Source organism: Opisthocomus hoazin, chromosome 1, assembly GCF_030867145.1.
Source record: "Opisthocomus hoazin isolate bOpiHoa1 chromosome 1, bOpiHoa1.hap1, whole genome shotgun sequence".
Taxonomy (NCBI): Eukaryota; Metazoa; Chordata; class Aves; order Opisthocomiformes; family Opisthocomidae; genus Opisthocomus; species Opisthocomus hoazin.
The window spans coordinates 71,953,897-71,968,795 of NC_134414.1; the positions used below are offsets into that span (position 1 = coordinate 71,953,897).

At 40.6% G+C, this 14,899-nt stretch overlaps 1 protein-coding gene across 3 annotated transcripts in view; it reads left to right on the forward strand.

The window, feature by feature from the left end:
• Window positions 1–14,899, forward strand: part of TFDP1 (transcription factor Dp-1) — a 48,945-nt gene that overhangs the window by 12,543 nt on the left and 21,503 nt on the right. For all 3 annotated transcript variants that reach the window (XM_075425478.1, XM_075425459.1, XM_075425469.1), the window contains exon 3: window positions 1,943–2,009. In XM_075425478.1, coding sequence (XP_075281593.1) covers window positions 1,943–2,009 — 67 coding nt within the window. The remainder of the gene's footprint in view (window positions 1–1,942; window positions 2,010–14,899) is intronic.

Here is a 14,899-nt window from a genome sequence, read left to right on the forward strand (position 1 = left end):
CAGATGAAAACAGCCCTTTTCTTGGTGATGCACTATTCACAAACTCAGTATATTAGATGTCTTTCCAGTCTCATTGATCTCTTTTTGATTCTCATAGAAAAGAGAATTTGCAGGAATCTTTGAGTACAGGCCTTCTCTTTCTGCTGTTGAATAGAAACTGAAGTATTGCATTTAAAAAAAATATGACAATAAGACTGCACTTCCTGTGTGGTTTAACACTTGTTGCGAAATTGAGGTAGAATGGGAGTATAATGTAACACTGACTAAAAAATTCATCTCCATATAACACATTGGGTTCCAGTGTTCTGGAATGTTGTATTGCCATAGAGTGTAAGACTAGGAACATCTTTGTAGTTCTAATAATATCTTTGTGTATGATACTGATTTTATGTTGGTGAGTGTAACTTCATTCATACAATCATAGAATGCTTTGGGCTGGAAGGGACCTCCAGAGGTCATCTAGTCCAAGCCCCCTGCAGTGAGCAAGGACATCGTCAACTAGACCAGGTTGCTCGGAGCCCCATCCAACCTGGCCTTGCATGTTTCCAGGGATGGGGCCTCCACTACTTCTCTGGTCAATATGTTCCAGTGTTTCACCATCCTTATCGTAAAAAACTTCTTCCTTATATCCAGTCTATCCCTTAGTTTAAAGCCATTGCTCCTTGTCCTATTGCAACTGTCCCTGCTGAAAATATTTTCCCCATCTTTCCTACAGGCCCGCTTCAGGTACTGGAACCCATCGGTTCCACTGTCTCCTCACTTAACACTTGCTTTGTGCTACCAGGTCCTCATTGATGCCATGCCATTAAAGGCCCCTGCTCTTTATGCTTCCCTTGGCAGAATTTCTCTTCTGCTCACTTCCCAGCCTGTTCCCAGTGCTCGATCATCTTCTTTTTCCCCCTCCCCTTTCACTGAGGAGAGAAAGTTTCCCGTTTTTTGAAATTCCCTGTCTGTCTTAAGAAATCATAGCTGTCATACACCTGGATAATAACAGCACCATAGCATCCTCTAGTGGCTCGCTTGGTTTGCTGAACCTCTGGCAAATTGTAAGTAGGGCTCTTCAGGTAGATTTGTAAGGTAAAAGCTTCGCTGCTGACTGACAGCAAACCACTTAATTGTCTCTTGAAGATCGGCAGTAGCCTGCAAACACCAGCTGTGCACAAAGTGAAGCTAGGGACTTTTCAGCGTCTAACACAGCATGCTAAATTATGGTTAAGTACAAGTGTTGCCTTTCTTGGTGTTCTTGCTAAATTGAAACGGTCTGTGTGTCCTGTGTTCATTAGATTTTCAGAACTGCTTTGTCTGGAGATACCACAGAATTATTGCACCAAGTGTTTTCTATCAAAAAATTAATAGTATTTTTTTAAAAAATAACTTCTATTGTGAAATTTCTCAAAGGATGGTGATTACTGTATAAACTTGTATGTCATTCTGTAGCTCTTTCACTTAAGAGCTTTATATTCTGCTCTTTAAAAAAAATGATAGTTGGAAAGCTCAAGGTGTTTCTTCTTAATGCCTTTTTTCTGATTAAAATGACTTAAGGCGCTCTCTTCCACCTGTGCTGTTTTTTCTATAATGTTGTTACCTTCTGTGGTAGGTAAGTAGTATCTACGCAGAGAAAGCTGTAGTTGCAGGGTCAGTGGTTGTAACTGGAAGGGTGTTCAGCTAGCTGTTAAAACAGTGCATGTACACTGTAAGACCTTAGGACACAAAATGGCAAAGTAGGTGTAAACTGGTTTTCTGCTTGCTTTCTGAGACTATGGTATTTATAAAATCAAGATTTTAAAGTTTAGCAAATACTGTGCCACAAACAGTGTCATTGCATAGTGTAAGATTTGAAACAAAATGTGAGTGATAGCAGCAGAGACTTCTGGTATAATATCTTTAACAATTAAAGGCTATCTGTATTTATAAATTTAATAAAAGTTACTTTCTTTAACAGGCTGGACTAATTGAAGCCAATGGAGAGCTTAAGGTGTTTATAGACCAAAACCTAAGTCCTGGAAAAGGTAAGAACACAATTTTTGTTAAGACTCTTAATTTCATGGGTTTTATTTGTTATGGTTATTCTTGTCTTTAAACTGCTTTCTTGGTGTAGTTTTTATAAAACTTTTCTTAAGTTATATCTTACGTAATCAGCAAGCAAGCTGTAAATTTCCTGTGGCTTATAATTGTCTTAAAACTGCATGTGAAGTTCGGTGGTGGTTTGTCACCCTGTGTGTGATCTTCTCATTAGTGTGGCTTGTGTCTTAAGTATAAAGGCTTGTGTTTAAGTATGAAGGTGTAAAATATCTTTTGGGGCACTATGTTTCAGCAAATGGGAAAAATGCAGGAGTGTAGCAGTCAAAATGAGTTATGACAGTTTTTATGATACTGCATCCACACTAGTGCAAGCCTATCTTAAATAATATTTTGAACAGAACTGTTTTGGGCTTGCAGGTGATGACTGTGCATGTATGATAATGTAGTGTAGTGTAATCAGGCAATTTAATAGAACACAGTTTATAAACTTGAATTTGATATGTAAGCTCAAAAACTAAGAGTATCTAAACATTTGGGGTGTTACGTGCTGCACTTTACAGTTAGCATAATTGGAAAAACAGAATCACCACCGAGTTCTAATCACCTGCAGGTCTGGGCAGCTATGTCATATACCCTCTGCTGTAAACTGATTATGCTATATGTGAAAATTAGGTTTTTGTCCCCTGTATTCTTAGGGGAAGGCTGTTTCTGTAGTGAGACTGTAGAACTTCTCTGATGTCCAGTTAAGTCTATTCTTGCCAGTTTATGCATTTTGCTGGTGGCAATGTTATTTTTCACCTTAATAGTTTTCTCCGGTGTGATTACCTATTCTTTATAAATAACAATTGTGTATCTTAGCAGTCTTTAGTTTGACAGCCAATTAGCCATTGTTTCCTAGATTCCTCATCATATGAGCTCTTTGTCTTCTGGATTTTCCTTGTCATCATTCTTTGAGCGTGTTTGATTGCTTTCATCAACTTTCTTGAACGCAGGTGACCAAAATAGTATATATGACTCCAAGTGAAGCGTCAGTCATATTTGTATGGAGGTATCAGTAGTTTTTCTGTGCAGCATCATGTTTGGTTCACAGCCATCTCCCAACAGATTTTGGTGAAATTGCCGTTTTCCTTTGTTGCTTCCAAATGATGATACTCTGGTTTATTCTTGTGTATGACAGATGGCGTGCTTTGATAGGCTGTGCTAAGTAGGGTGAAATTTATTAGGACAGAGTCACCTATTTCTTCTTGTCTGATACACTCATAAACCTCGCTGGTGACAGATCTATTGACTTTGTGCATTGTTGGGTTGTGCTAGTACTCTGACTAACCTATAGTCCAGTTCGTGTGAACTGCATTAGTATTACTGTGCTAGCCTTTCATATACCATTTCAGGAAACCCATTTAAGCATTTGTTTTCATGACCTGCAGAATTTCTAATTTCTGTTGCTACCAGTTTAAATTTTTGAAGGTACATCACGTATTTTACTGGAATCTCATTAGGCTCTCTGTTTGATATTGCCTTGTCTAAAATATACATTGCATCACAAAAGGGGGCTGTTTGACTAAGCTGCCGTGATCTACTTATGATGGAGAAGGCACTAAGGGTTGAATAACTGACACTTTATTAACTGGTCCACGTGTATATTTGTAAACACCCCTGAACAAAAAAAAAGTGTGCAGGTAGGTAACTGATCCTTAACAGCTGTACGATTTTCGATACTGCAGTGGGTAGTATACCTGATTTTTTTTGTCAGGGCAGACATTTTACACCCATGTAGGTGTCTGTGTCTGGACCCTGTTACAGTCAGTGGAGAGCTAGTCAAAACAGACAGTGCTGTCTAGACAGCAATGATTGGAAATGTGAATCTTCCATTATTACGTAGCTCTTAAAGTAGAGCTAAGCAAAATAGAGGCCATTTCATTGCTTGTACAATTTCTAAAATAAATTCAAGTGATTAAATAGTTTATTATATGCTTGCAGCTTCTCTGGTTTGAGAGTCGAGCTCTATTCTCCATGTATACCACCATGAATAATCAAGCAAACTAAGCTATCCTCAGTTAATTTCACCACCTCATTTCATTTAGGCAAGTTTTCTAAAGTTAAAGGGCAACAACTAAATTCTTAATATTGAGAAGGAACTACTGTTTGTCTTGGCTTGCTTATGTTTCCTGCCTCTAACTTGTCTGTGTTTTATATGCAGGCTCTGTAGTCTTAATCAGAGCTTAAAATAGCAAATATTTTGTCACTAAAATATTCAGACATGTATTGGGATTTATTCAGTAAAGTGGCACTCATTGTCTGTTGCCACTTTTTAATAATTTTTAGGGGTCTTGTGTAGTCTTTAGATGTTGGCATTTAAAATGTAGCTACTCTACACAGAAGTACTACCTGCTGTCTGAAAGTATCTGTTTACGTGCCATTATATCAAAAAGTCCAGTCCTCTACTGTCTTGCCAAGTTTGTGCGAAATTTCTCTGAATTTCACAATGAAGAGGATTCAGCACTCGGCAATAGATAAAAAAGCTTTCCACAGGGTAGCAGAAGTGTGGCTGGTGTACTTCTTAGGATGAATTGAAGTAGGTCAGGAAAGAATCTTTCTGTTCTTTGGTGGTCATCATTAGAAGTGGGAGTATTTTCTTTTGTGGTTGGCTTTTTTCCTAATCTCTTCCCCCCCCCCCCCCCCCCCCCCCCCGGGATTTGTGTTTTTTAAAAGGACGGAGTCTTTTCTGCAAATTGCAAGTCAATCACAAGGAGAGTTTAAGAATACATTGTATTACTGATACGAGATCGAGTCTCCCTGCTGTGCCAGATGAGCGGTTTGCTTAGCCCAGTCTGCTGCCCCCAACAACAGTAACAGGGCAGGCTCTTCAGGGAAAATGCAAGAGCCTGGCTACTTTTTGAAGTTCATTCTCCTTATGCTCTCACAGCACTTTAGGTCATTGGATTAGTAATATCAGAGGGTGCATTCCAGCATCTTTTTGGAAAAGTCGAACTTTGGAAGACTCAGCAAATTAAGAATGCAACCTCAACAAGAAACTTATGACTTAGTTCGGTTTCTGTGTGTTGCCACCCAGATGTGAAAGGAGGAGGAGGTCAGCTGTCAGAGGCAGAAAGGTTTTATGGAGGTGGCAGAGGACAAAAAAATCACTTGTCTTTTGGGTTGTAAGGACATGCTTGCAAAAACATGGTTTGGGAGAAAGAGAGCAGAATACTTGTCTTGAACTGTTTCTGTAACATCAAAGGTCTATAAGGTGAGTACAGGACTAAGGGGTAGGTATATGAATCAACTATGGAAGATAAGCAAAGGTTGACTTTTCTAGCCAAAATGGGTTATTATGCAACAGTTCGTACAGCCTGAATAGCTTTGCTGCAACACTTTCAGAATAGCCTGTGAATGGACTTCTGAAAATTTTTAATCTACACTGGTAGAAATCGGGGAACTGGGAATAGGTTATTTTTAGACTGAGTTTTGATAGGGTATGTAGCTGTTGTTTCTTAGATGAGTGGTGGAAAGGGGACATCACTTATCTTGCTCAGCAGTTACAAGGAACAGTTATGCTGAACAACCTCTTGCTCAAAAATTCCTGAAACTGTAGAATCTGGGAGAGGGAGGGTATGTTAGGGAATTATCTTTGTTTGCAAGTCCTGTCTCTACATTAATTCCCTGATTGTCCACTAATATCCACTGTCAGAAACAGTTTACCAACCTAGATAGCCTTTTTACTTAGCTACTGGGGACATGCTTCAGTCTGATTGGTTTTGGAGAGACTGGTCTCAACTATCAACTCCAGATTAGGAGACTGAGTGTATTTGTTTTAAGAGGAGAAAATAGTTTAAAACAAAAAGGAAAGTTTATAATACATGTAATTTTGAGTCAATTGGTCACGGACATAAAATAATCATCCTGGAAAATGCTTTGAAAGTGTCTTCAAAAACATCTTCAGTGTGGAATAAGATGTATCGGTCTATATGTGGTAAAAATTATCTGGAAGCTTGTGCTTCCACCAGTGCTTGTGCAACCCCCAGAAGACAGTGGGTGTAAATTCACGTGTTTTCTGATACCCCTCTGTGTTTCCATTACTGGAGTGTTAACACAGAATCACAGAATGTTCGGGGTTGGAAGGGGGACCTCTGCGGATCATCTAGTCCAACCCCCCTGCCAAAGCAGGGTCACCTACAGCAGGCTGCACAGGACCTTGTCCAGGCGGGTCTTGAGTATCTCCAGAGAAGGAGAATCCACAACCCCTCTGGGCAGCCTGTTGCAGTGCTCCGTCACCCTCAGAGTGAAGAAGTTCTTCCTCATGTTCAGCTGGAACTTCCTATGCTTCAGTTTGTGCCCATTGCCCCTTGTCCTGTCACTGGGCACCACTGAAAAGAGTTTGGCCCCATCCTCCTGACACCCACCCTTCAGATATTTATAGGCATTTATCAGGTCCCCTCTCAGCCTTCTCTTCTTCAGGCTGAACAAGCCGAGCTCCCTCAGCCTCTCCTCGTAGGAGAGATGCTCCAGTCCCCTCATCATCCTTATAGCCCTCCGCTGGACTCTCTCCAGTAGCTCGTCATCTTTCTTGAACTAGGGAGCCCAGGACTGGACACAGTACTCCAAATGGGGCCTCACTAGGGCAGAGTAGAGGGGAAGGAGAACCTCCCTCGACCTGCTGGTCACACTCTTCTTCATGCACCTCAGGATCCCGTTGGCCTTCTTGGCAGCCAGGGCATACTGCTGGCTCATGGTCAACCTGTCGTCCACCAGGACACCCAGGTCCCTCTCCACAGAGCTGCTCTCCAGCAGGTCCACCCCAAGCCTGTACTGGTGCATGGGGTTGTTCCTTCTCAGGTGCAGGTTATCTCCTGATAACCTGCTTTTCCACCACTTGCTTGATGATGACCTCTAGAATGAGCTGCTCCATCATCTTTCCTGGGAGAACACCCCGTTTAGCCCTGAAAAAAAAAGTGTTCCACTGAGCTGCCCAAGCAAGGTGCAAGTTTTCCCTTGTATTAAGATGACACTGTTAGCTCTGCTCATCAGAGGAACGTTTTCTCTTGTCTGCTTCTGTTCCTTCTCCACTGAGAATTTAGTCTGGAAGGCTAGTTCTTGAAGTTATACCTTGGGAAAGTATCAGTGGAGTGATACATCAGTTATATCAACCCTTGTTTGATCTAAGGCCTTATTGATTCTGAGATCTTAAAAAAGTTTCAGAAAATGTACCATCTAGTTAGTTTTTCTTCTTGATGGAAATGCATGTGTTTGGGATGTATTTGTTTACTGTTTGAATATTTGCCAGTCCTTGGATGAGGAAACTTAGGTAATGAGGGTTTTCAGTATGTTTGGCTCCACGGTGGTGCTGTTGAAAAGCTCTAGCTTCTGGAAGGACATGAGGTATCACATCTACGTCTTAGTGCAGCTTTCCTGTTAAGTGCAAGGTCTGTGGAGTTTGTAGCCTTATAGGATTTAAGTGGCACAAATCCCCAGATTTGGTCCAGAGTTGTTTGGTTTGGTACAAGTATGGCTGCAAAAGGTTTGGTATACTTGGTGACCAGGAAGATGGTTTTCTGCTATAACCCTGTTTTGGAGAGAAGCAGTAATGTAATGCGCAGAGATGAGAAGGGAAATTTTTGTTTCAGGAAATCCTGACCAGTGCCAGGTGCTTTTAAAATGTAGCTTTGCTAGTGAGTTAACACGTGCAGCAAAAGGTAGCTGTATATCCAGATGTCCTCTTACTGATGAACTCTAATGAAGCCACTTGGTTTTATATCTACTGCTTGTCCTGAGCTGTTTTATTTACTGTCAGCTTCAAGTGTGAGATTGTGGAGGAATGCTGAATCCCATTGGAAGCAGTTGCAAGTTTCCTTGCCTCATTCCAAAATATCCATTTGTCTTTGTCCCCCTAAAGCCTCAGTTGCTGAGAACACCATTACTCAGGGCTCTTCCCTTTTCTTTTTACCCTATGTTCAGCATGGGTTTTGTAGAAATTGTGCCTAAATTAATCCCAGTAAACCTTCAATTTATAATCGGAAGCAAGATTTATAATAGGTCAGGTGAAGAAAAGCTGTAAGGGCACCCAAATTGTGATTCATAGCTCTATCCCTTTTTCTGGTAATCATAAAAAGGATTCTGGGAGTGCTGGTCAGCAGCAGGCTCAACAGAAGCCAGCAGCGTGCCCTGGCAGCCCAGAGGACAAACCACACCCTGCGGCGCATCAAACACAGCACAGCCGGCCGGTCAGGAGGGGCGATTGTCCCGCTGTATTCAGCGCTGGGGCGGCCTCACATGGAGCACTGTGTGCAGCTCTGGGCCCCACGATTTAAGAAGGATGTGAAGGTCCTTGAGTGCATCCAGAGCAGAGCAACAAAGCTGGTGGAAGGGCTGGAAGGCATGTCTTATGAGGTGCAACTAAGGACTCTGTGTTTGGTTTGGTGAAAGAGAGGCTGAGGGGCCACCTCGTTGCTCTCTGCAGCTTTCAGAGAAGGGACAGGGAGGTGCTGATCGCTTTGCTGTGGGATCCAGTGATAGAACACATGGGAGTGGTTCAAAGCTGCACCAGAGGAGGTTTAGACTCGACACTTGTGAGCAGTTCTTTACTGAGAGAGTGGTCGAACCCTGGAACAGGCTTCCGAGAGTTGGTCAGTAAATTTGTGTTAATTCCTGGCTTAGTTTTGGGTATCCACCTGGCTAATTGCTTAAACCTATGTGCTGTTTTTGGCTGGGATAGAGTTAACTTTCTTCATAGCAGCTAGTATGAGGCTGTGTTTCAGATTTGTGCTGAAAACAGTGTTGATAATACAGAGATAATTTATTTATTGCTGAGCAGTGCTTACACAGTGTCAAGGCCCTTCACCCCACCTCACCAGTGAGGATGCTGGAGGTCCACAAGAAGCTGGGAGGGGACACAGCGGGGGACAGCTGACCACAACTGACCAAAGGGATATCCCATACCGTATGACGTTATGCTCAGTATATAAAGTTGGGGAAGAAAGAGGAAGGGGGGGAAGTTCAGAGTGGTGGCATTTGTCTTCCCAAGTAACCATTACATATGATGGAGCCCTGCTCTCCTGGAGATGGCTGAACACCGGCCTGACGATGGGAAATAGTGAGTGAATTCCGTTTTGGCTGGCTTGTATGCGCCGTGTTTGCTTTACTTCTGAAACTGTCTTTATCTCAACCCTTGAGCTTTCTCACTTTTACTCATCTGATTCTCTCCTCCATCCCACCCGGGTAGGACTGAATGAACAGCTGCGTGATGCCTAGTTCCCAGCTGGGGTTAAACCACGACAACCTGAAATTGCTAAAATTCACCCTGTGCATGGACTTTAGGTGATAATTGTAAATAGAATTCATTTTGACGGTTAGAAAATACATACGGGTTGGAAGGATGGAAAGAATTTTTAGTAGGTGCTGAACCAGTAAAACTTCCTCACAAGTTTGTATCCTCTAAAAGTTATTTGGCAATGAGTGTGAGACTTAGAAATTTTGCTGTTCTGGAAGGTTGCGTTTTGAAGAAAACGACTACATTCTGGTCCTTGCTACATTCAGACTATTTTTAAGTATTGAATACAACACTGTTCAATTTCAATCCTGCCCCTTGCTAGTGAAGCCATTTGGGTGAAAGAATTTATCAGCTTTAAATGAGTGCAAGGGAAAAGATAACCAATGGTATTTAATGTTGTATTGAAATTAAACCTCTTAAATTACTTGGAAGGAAAATTTGGATCTTCTGTCATGCCAGTAGGTGGCATTATTGGTATGTAACCAGAAGATACTTGTGAAAGATGTCTTTAGCTCCTTTCACCTCTTACACTTCAAAATAGGTTTCACATTTTATGGGCATAAAGAATTCTGGTTTTATTTTTATTTCAGATTCAGTGATTGAAAAAAATTAAAGTCAAGTATGTAGATTTGTAAGTATTTAGACTCCTACATTTCAACACTGCCTGACTGTAAAATTGTCATGGTTTTTTTGTTTATATGACAATAAACTTTTGCAGTGTACTTTTACTGATAATTTTATCTGCAAGATCCAACTCTTCTTGACTTTTGGCAGTGACTGGAATTGTTCCTCTGGAACAGAAGTAAAGATCTATTTCAGAGCCCGTGATTCATGCTTTAATAAACAGATACATGCCTGAACCTTGGTTATAAAATGCCTGTGTGTTATTGCAGCTGAGGTAAATCCAAATAGTTAACATTATCTAAAGTCAAACTTGGAAAATAGAACTGTTGCTGCAAATAGGAATGATATTTTCAGAAGTCTAAAAAGACTTTTAAATATAGGTAGACCACACAGTTTATTTCAACACAGACTTGGAAAGACTGTTTTGTAATAGCTAAAGTATTACTAGTCTAAGGATGGTAAGAATCACCTGAAAGTATGAGTTGGTGTAAGAAGTTGCTTAAGAACTTAGTAGTACTACACACCAGGGAAGATCGATGTCTTTGTAAAAGTGTTCAGAGTTGCTATATAAGCATGTTGTCTTAACAGGATGGTGTGACTTACTCAATAAGCAGAGGTATTTTTACTTGGCGCACAGCTAGAGACTATCATCTGTGTTTTGTGAAAGCTTATGGCAGGTTGATACCCTCAAACAGTGTTCAGTGTTTTCCGAAAATTAGCATGTAACTAACTAATCATGAAATATCTGTGGTGGTTGCGAGAGAGATGTTAAAAGCTGCAACTTCACGGGAGTGACATCTGAGGAATAAGCTCCTAGGATATCATTGTTACCTCTGTCTTCTTTCTCAGACCTGAGAATCTCTATGCATATGTAATTTAGTAATCTAAAGCAGTCAAGTTGATGCTTTTGTGGTAAGAATGAGTTTCTATGAAGGCGATGTGGACAGGATAAAAGGCACTTTAAATAGCACCTTTAAACTAATGTTTTTATCCTAGCTGTGTCTTCAAGACTCCTCTTGCACTTGGAAGAAAGCAAAGTTCAGGCTCAGTGATTTGGGGTAGATTTTATAAAGCAAAATGCACAGAAAATACTGTAAACAGTCCTTGAGGGACCTGCTTGGCATTTGACTTCCATTTCAGCTGTGTCTAGTGTTGTGGTTGAATGAGGTTGTTGTCAAGTATTGCATAGGCACTGTATTGAGACAGTTTAATGGGTTTGAGATTTTAGTACACCGTTTCCTGCTGTCATGATGCTTTGAGGCAGAGAAAGACGTGGAAGCCTGCCCCATTAATTCATACAGAAAACTTTTCTTGTTATGATACCTTGTTCCAGGATGTTTCTTTTAGACATTTCTTTTGTTGCCTCTTGTTCAGTGATGGTTGCGTAGATAAGTTGAGGACTTCTCTCAACTTACTTGCTTGTGTCCTGACTGCCTTACCAGCTTTCTGTAGCTCTGAAATTCTCACTTTCTGTGCATTATTTCCCATCTTAAATATAGATGACATTCTGAGCTCTGTTTCACTGCTGTCTGAAACAGGATTCATTCTCTGTCTCAGCTTCAGAGGTTGCACACCTGTAAGATTTGGAGCCTTCTAGAGATTCTTCCACTCTGGGGAGCTTTTTGGATTTCCTTATTTGAAGGCACATCTTTACTGTTGTTTCTATGTACTAGACTCTCATGCTGACTAATGAACTTAAGTTTTTCCTAGGATCTGCCTTCCTTATCTTTCAGTCTCCATGATGAGCTTCCATGATGTCTCCCATACCTTTTTTTTTTTAAGGAAAAAACCAAAAACAAATCACAAAACAAACTTGGGTGTTTTGTTAAATTTCTATTGCTTGGTATGTAGCGTATTTACGTACAACGTGATCTGCTGGACAGAGCTTGGTTGAGACTTTTGCAGATGGCATGAATTACTTTGCACTCTGAGAAACCACTCTTCTCATTCTATATGGTCTTTTTGGGGCTGGTAATAATGCAAAAAGTGCTTGCAAAATTACCTTCTTGACAAATCCAGTTCTCCCATATACAGTATTGCTTTTATGCTAGAAGACAGACTGACACGACTTAGTTTGTTAAGGACTGCATTATAAGGAAACTGACTTGTTTTTCTGTTAACTTCTGTTGTTGCATCATTCCTGTTGCTCACTCTTTCACAAGTAAAGGAAACGGACAGATTACGTCAGAAAATGATACAGCACCTAGAACGAGTGAGATTTCAGCTCCTGAGGCAAGGAGTCCTCTGATCTGAAACACCAAATTCAAAGTCACTACCATTTCATGAACGGGAGCAGTCAGGTTTTAGAGAGGTCTACTGCTTTGTCTGCAGAGGGCACTCCTTTCTCAAATTTTAGATGTACTGTGTCTTTTTCTGTGGCAACTTAAGTTATTTAAAATGCTCATAATTGGCTGTGTCATCAGTCCTTTTTACTGCTAAAATTCTGCAAGGGATTATTTCTTTTTGGTAAAGTTCTTGGGCTTATTTTTATATGCAAGCAAAGGTCCAGTTCAAAAGTTCTCCCCTAAATGCAGTCAGGAACCAAAGCAAGCTATTTACTGCATCCTCTGTATGAAGAGAACACTTATCTGGAACAGTTTGTAGACCGATTAAAAAACAGGTTAAAGGGTCCTCTTGCTTTTCCTGTACCAGTTTTATACAGCATGACTCCTTGATCCCACCTGTATCATTACCTTCTGTTTGGAAGCGTTTTGGAACTTGCTGTTCTACTTTAATTTAGTTTTAGTGATTGCTTGTAAGTTACTATGAGTTGTCTTTGAAACTGGCTATGTCTGGGAGACCAAGAATTTAAGCAGCAGTTATGTCCTTCCATGTAATTGTAATTTTTTTTTCTGTGCTTTACGTGGCCTTTTCCCATGGTTTTTGAAGTCTTTAGAAGAAGAAAAAAAGTGTGTCAGGAACTAGCGGTATTAATATGTGTTTGTTTTGAAAAGGAAGAGGAGCTGGTGCCAGGGAAGCTGTTTGCAAACTTGCGGTTTAATTTTTACATGCTGTTATGCACACTGTATGTTGGCCACAAAGTGAAGGTTTATTTGGTTTGTAGTGATTGCTCTGAGAGTAACAGTAATTAACAAGTGATTAGTAATATTCCTTTGAGAAACTGAGCTGTCAGTTACTTGCAAAGCTAAGTTAGTGAAGTTGTTTCTGCTTATATACTTAACAAACAAACAGACCACACACAAAACCACTACAAAAACAGAGCATTGTGAACCTTTGATGGAAATGCAGATGGATGTGAGAAAAATGTTTGCACATCAGATAAATGAGAAAATAGGAGGATGTACTTGGGCAGAGACAAATTGAAAACACACTTTTAAAAAAAACCCTCCATTTTTTTCCTGTTGTTGAACATTTATGCTCTTTCCTATTGAGGATGATGTGTTCTGTAGGTTGACTTCACTTCAAACTGAAGTGTGTGTTGCTATTCTTCCAGTTACATTTGCACTTCCTTGCCAATCAGTTTGTGCCGTATAGACATACATAAGTTTTTGTATAAAGCCAGGTTGGTGCAGTTGCATGAATTAACTCTGGCACAGCACCACAGGAAATGTTAATGTGATTAAAAACTTAAGCATAGTGCATACTCCGCCCTTCATGCAGATGTTTTAGTTGCAAGGTAGCTATTCATAGAATTATATGAGTAGTATAAGGATGCTGGAGGCCATCTAATCTGACCTTACAATCAAACCAGGGCCAGCTTCGAAGCACAGAGCCTCCAGTAGTTGAGTTTTTCTGTATATCTCTGAGGAACCTCCTAGGCAACCTGTTGCTGTGCTTTACCTTTCTCATTGTGAATTTTTTTTTTCCTCGTGTCTGGTTGGAATTTGCTGTGCAGAAGCTTGTGACCCTTGCCTCTTTTCCTTTTGATGTGTCCTCTGTCATCTCTCTAACTTTCCATTTGGTAGTTGAAAGCAGTGATTACATTCCCACAAACACTGCTTGTCCCACCTTAATGTTGCCTTCCACAGCGTGAGTGTGCCAAACTCCCTCACCTTCTTCTTTGCACCTTGTTCCAGTACCCTAGCCATGTTAGTGTCTTTCTGCTGGACTCTCTCCTGTTTGTTAATGCCTCTCTTGCACTGTGGGCCCCAAAACTGAACAGGCTAATCCAGGTACAGTTTAAAGAATGCTGGAGTAAAAGGGAATAATCACTGCTTTTGTACTTCTTTCTGTACTCTTCCAAATGCAGCCCAGGATCAGTTAAGTCTTCTTTAGCACAGGGGTGCACTTCTGGATCACATTCAATTTGTTGTCAACCTGGACCCCTGCACGTCTGCTTCCTAACCTAACCATTTGACCCCTGACCTCACTGTTACAGCTGCAGGATTTTTGTGTTTGTCTTTGCTTAAAAATTTTTAAGAAACAACACGATAGTGTAAAGAATTAATGTATTTTTAAACATAGCAGAAGAACGAAGTCTCTGAATGCATCTACAGAGCAGATAAATGATTAAGACAATTAGGCAGAGTCTCGTGGCAATACTGATCTTTATGAAGTTGTCCTGCTGCAGTATTGCTAGAGGTTGTCTTAGGGAAAATTGTTAACGTGAATAGTTAGAAATCATCATGGCCATAGAATATCTACCTGTAAATTCTTAAAGTACCTAGCAATGGTACTTCTGTCCTTAGTATATATATAATTCATAAAGCACTGGAAGGATAGAAAGTGACATATGCTGCACCAGTTTTTGAAGGGCTCAGATAACTGCAGATGAGTCAGGCTTCTGTTAGGCAAATCAGAGCATAACAGAGAAGTATCAGGCATAAGGACAAATGTGATAATGGGCAGGAGTTAACAGGGCTTTTCTAGAGGGAGGGGCAAAGGGAAGTTAGGCCTTTTCACAGTCATGCTTTGAAAGAGTCAACAACCATGTGGATAAGGGTTATCTAATCAGTGTGATGTCCTTGGATTTCTTAAAAATAACAGCAAACCCCCCTTGATTATCAAGGTCCTTAATCAGCCTGT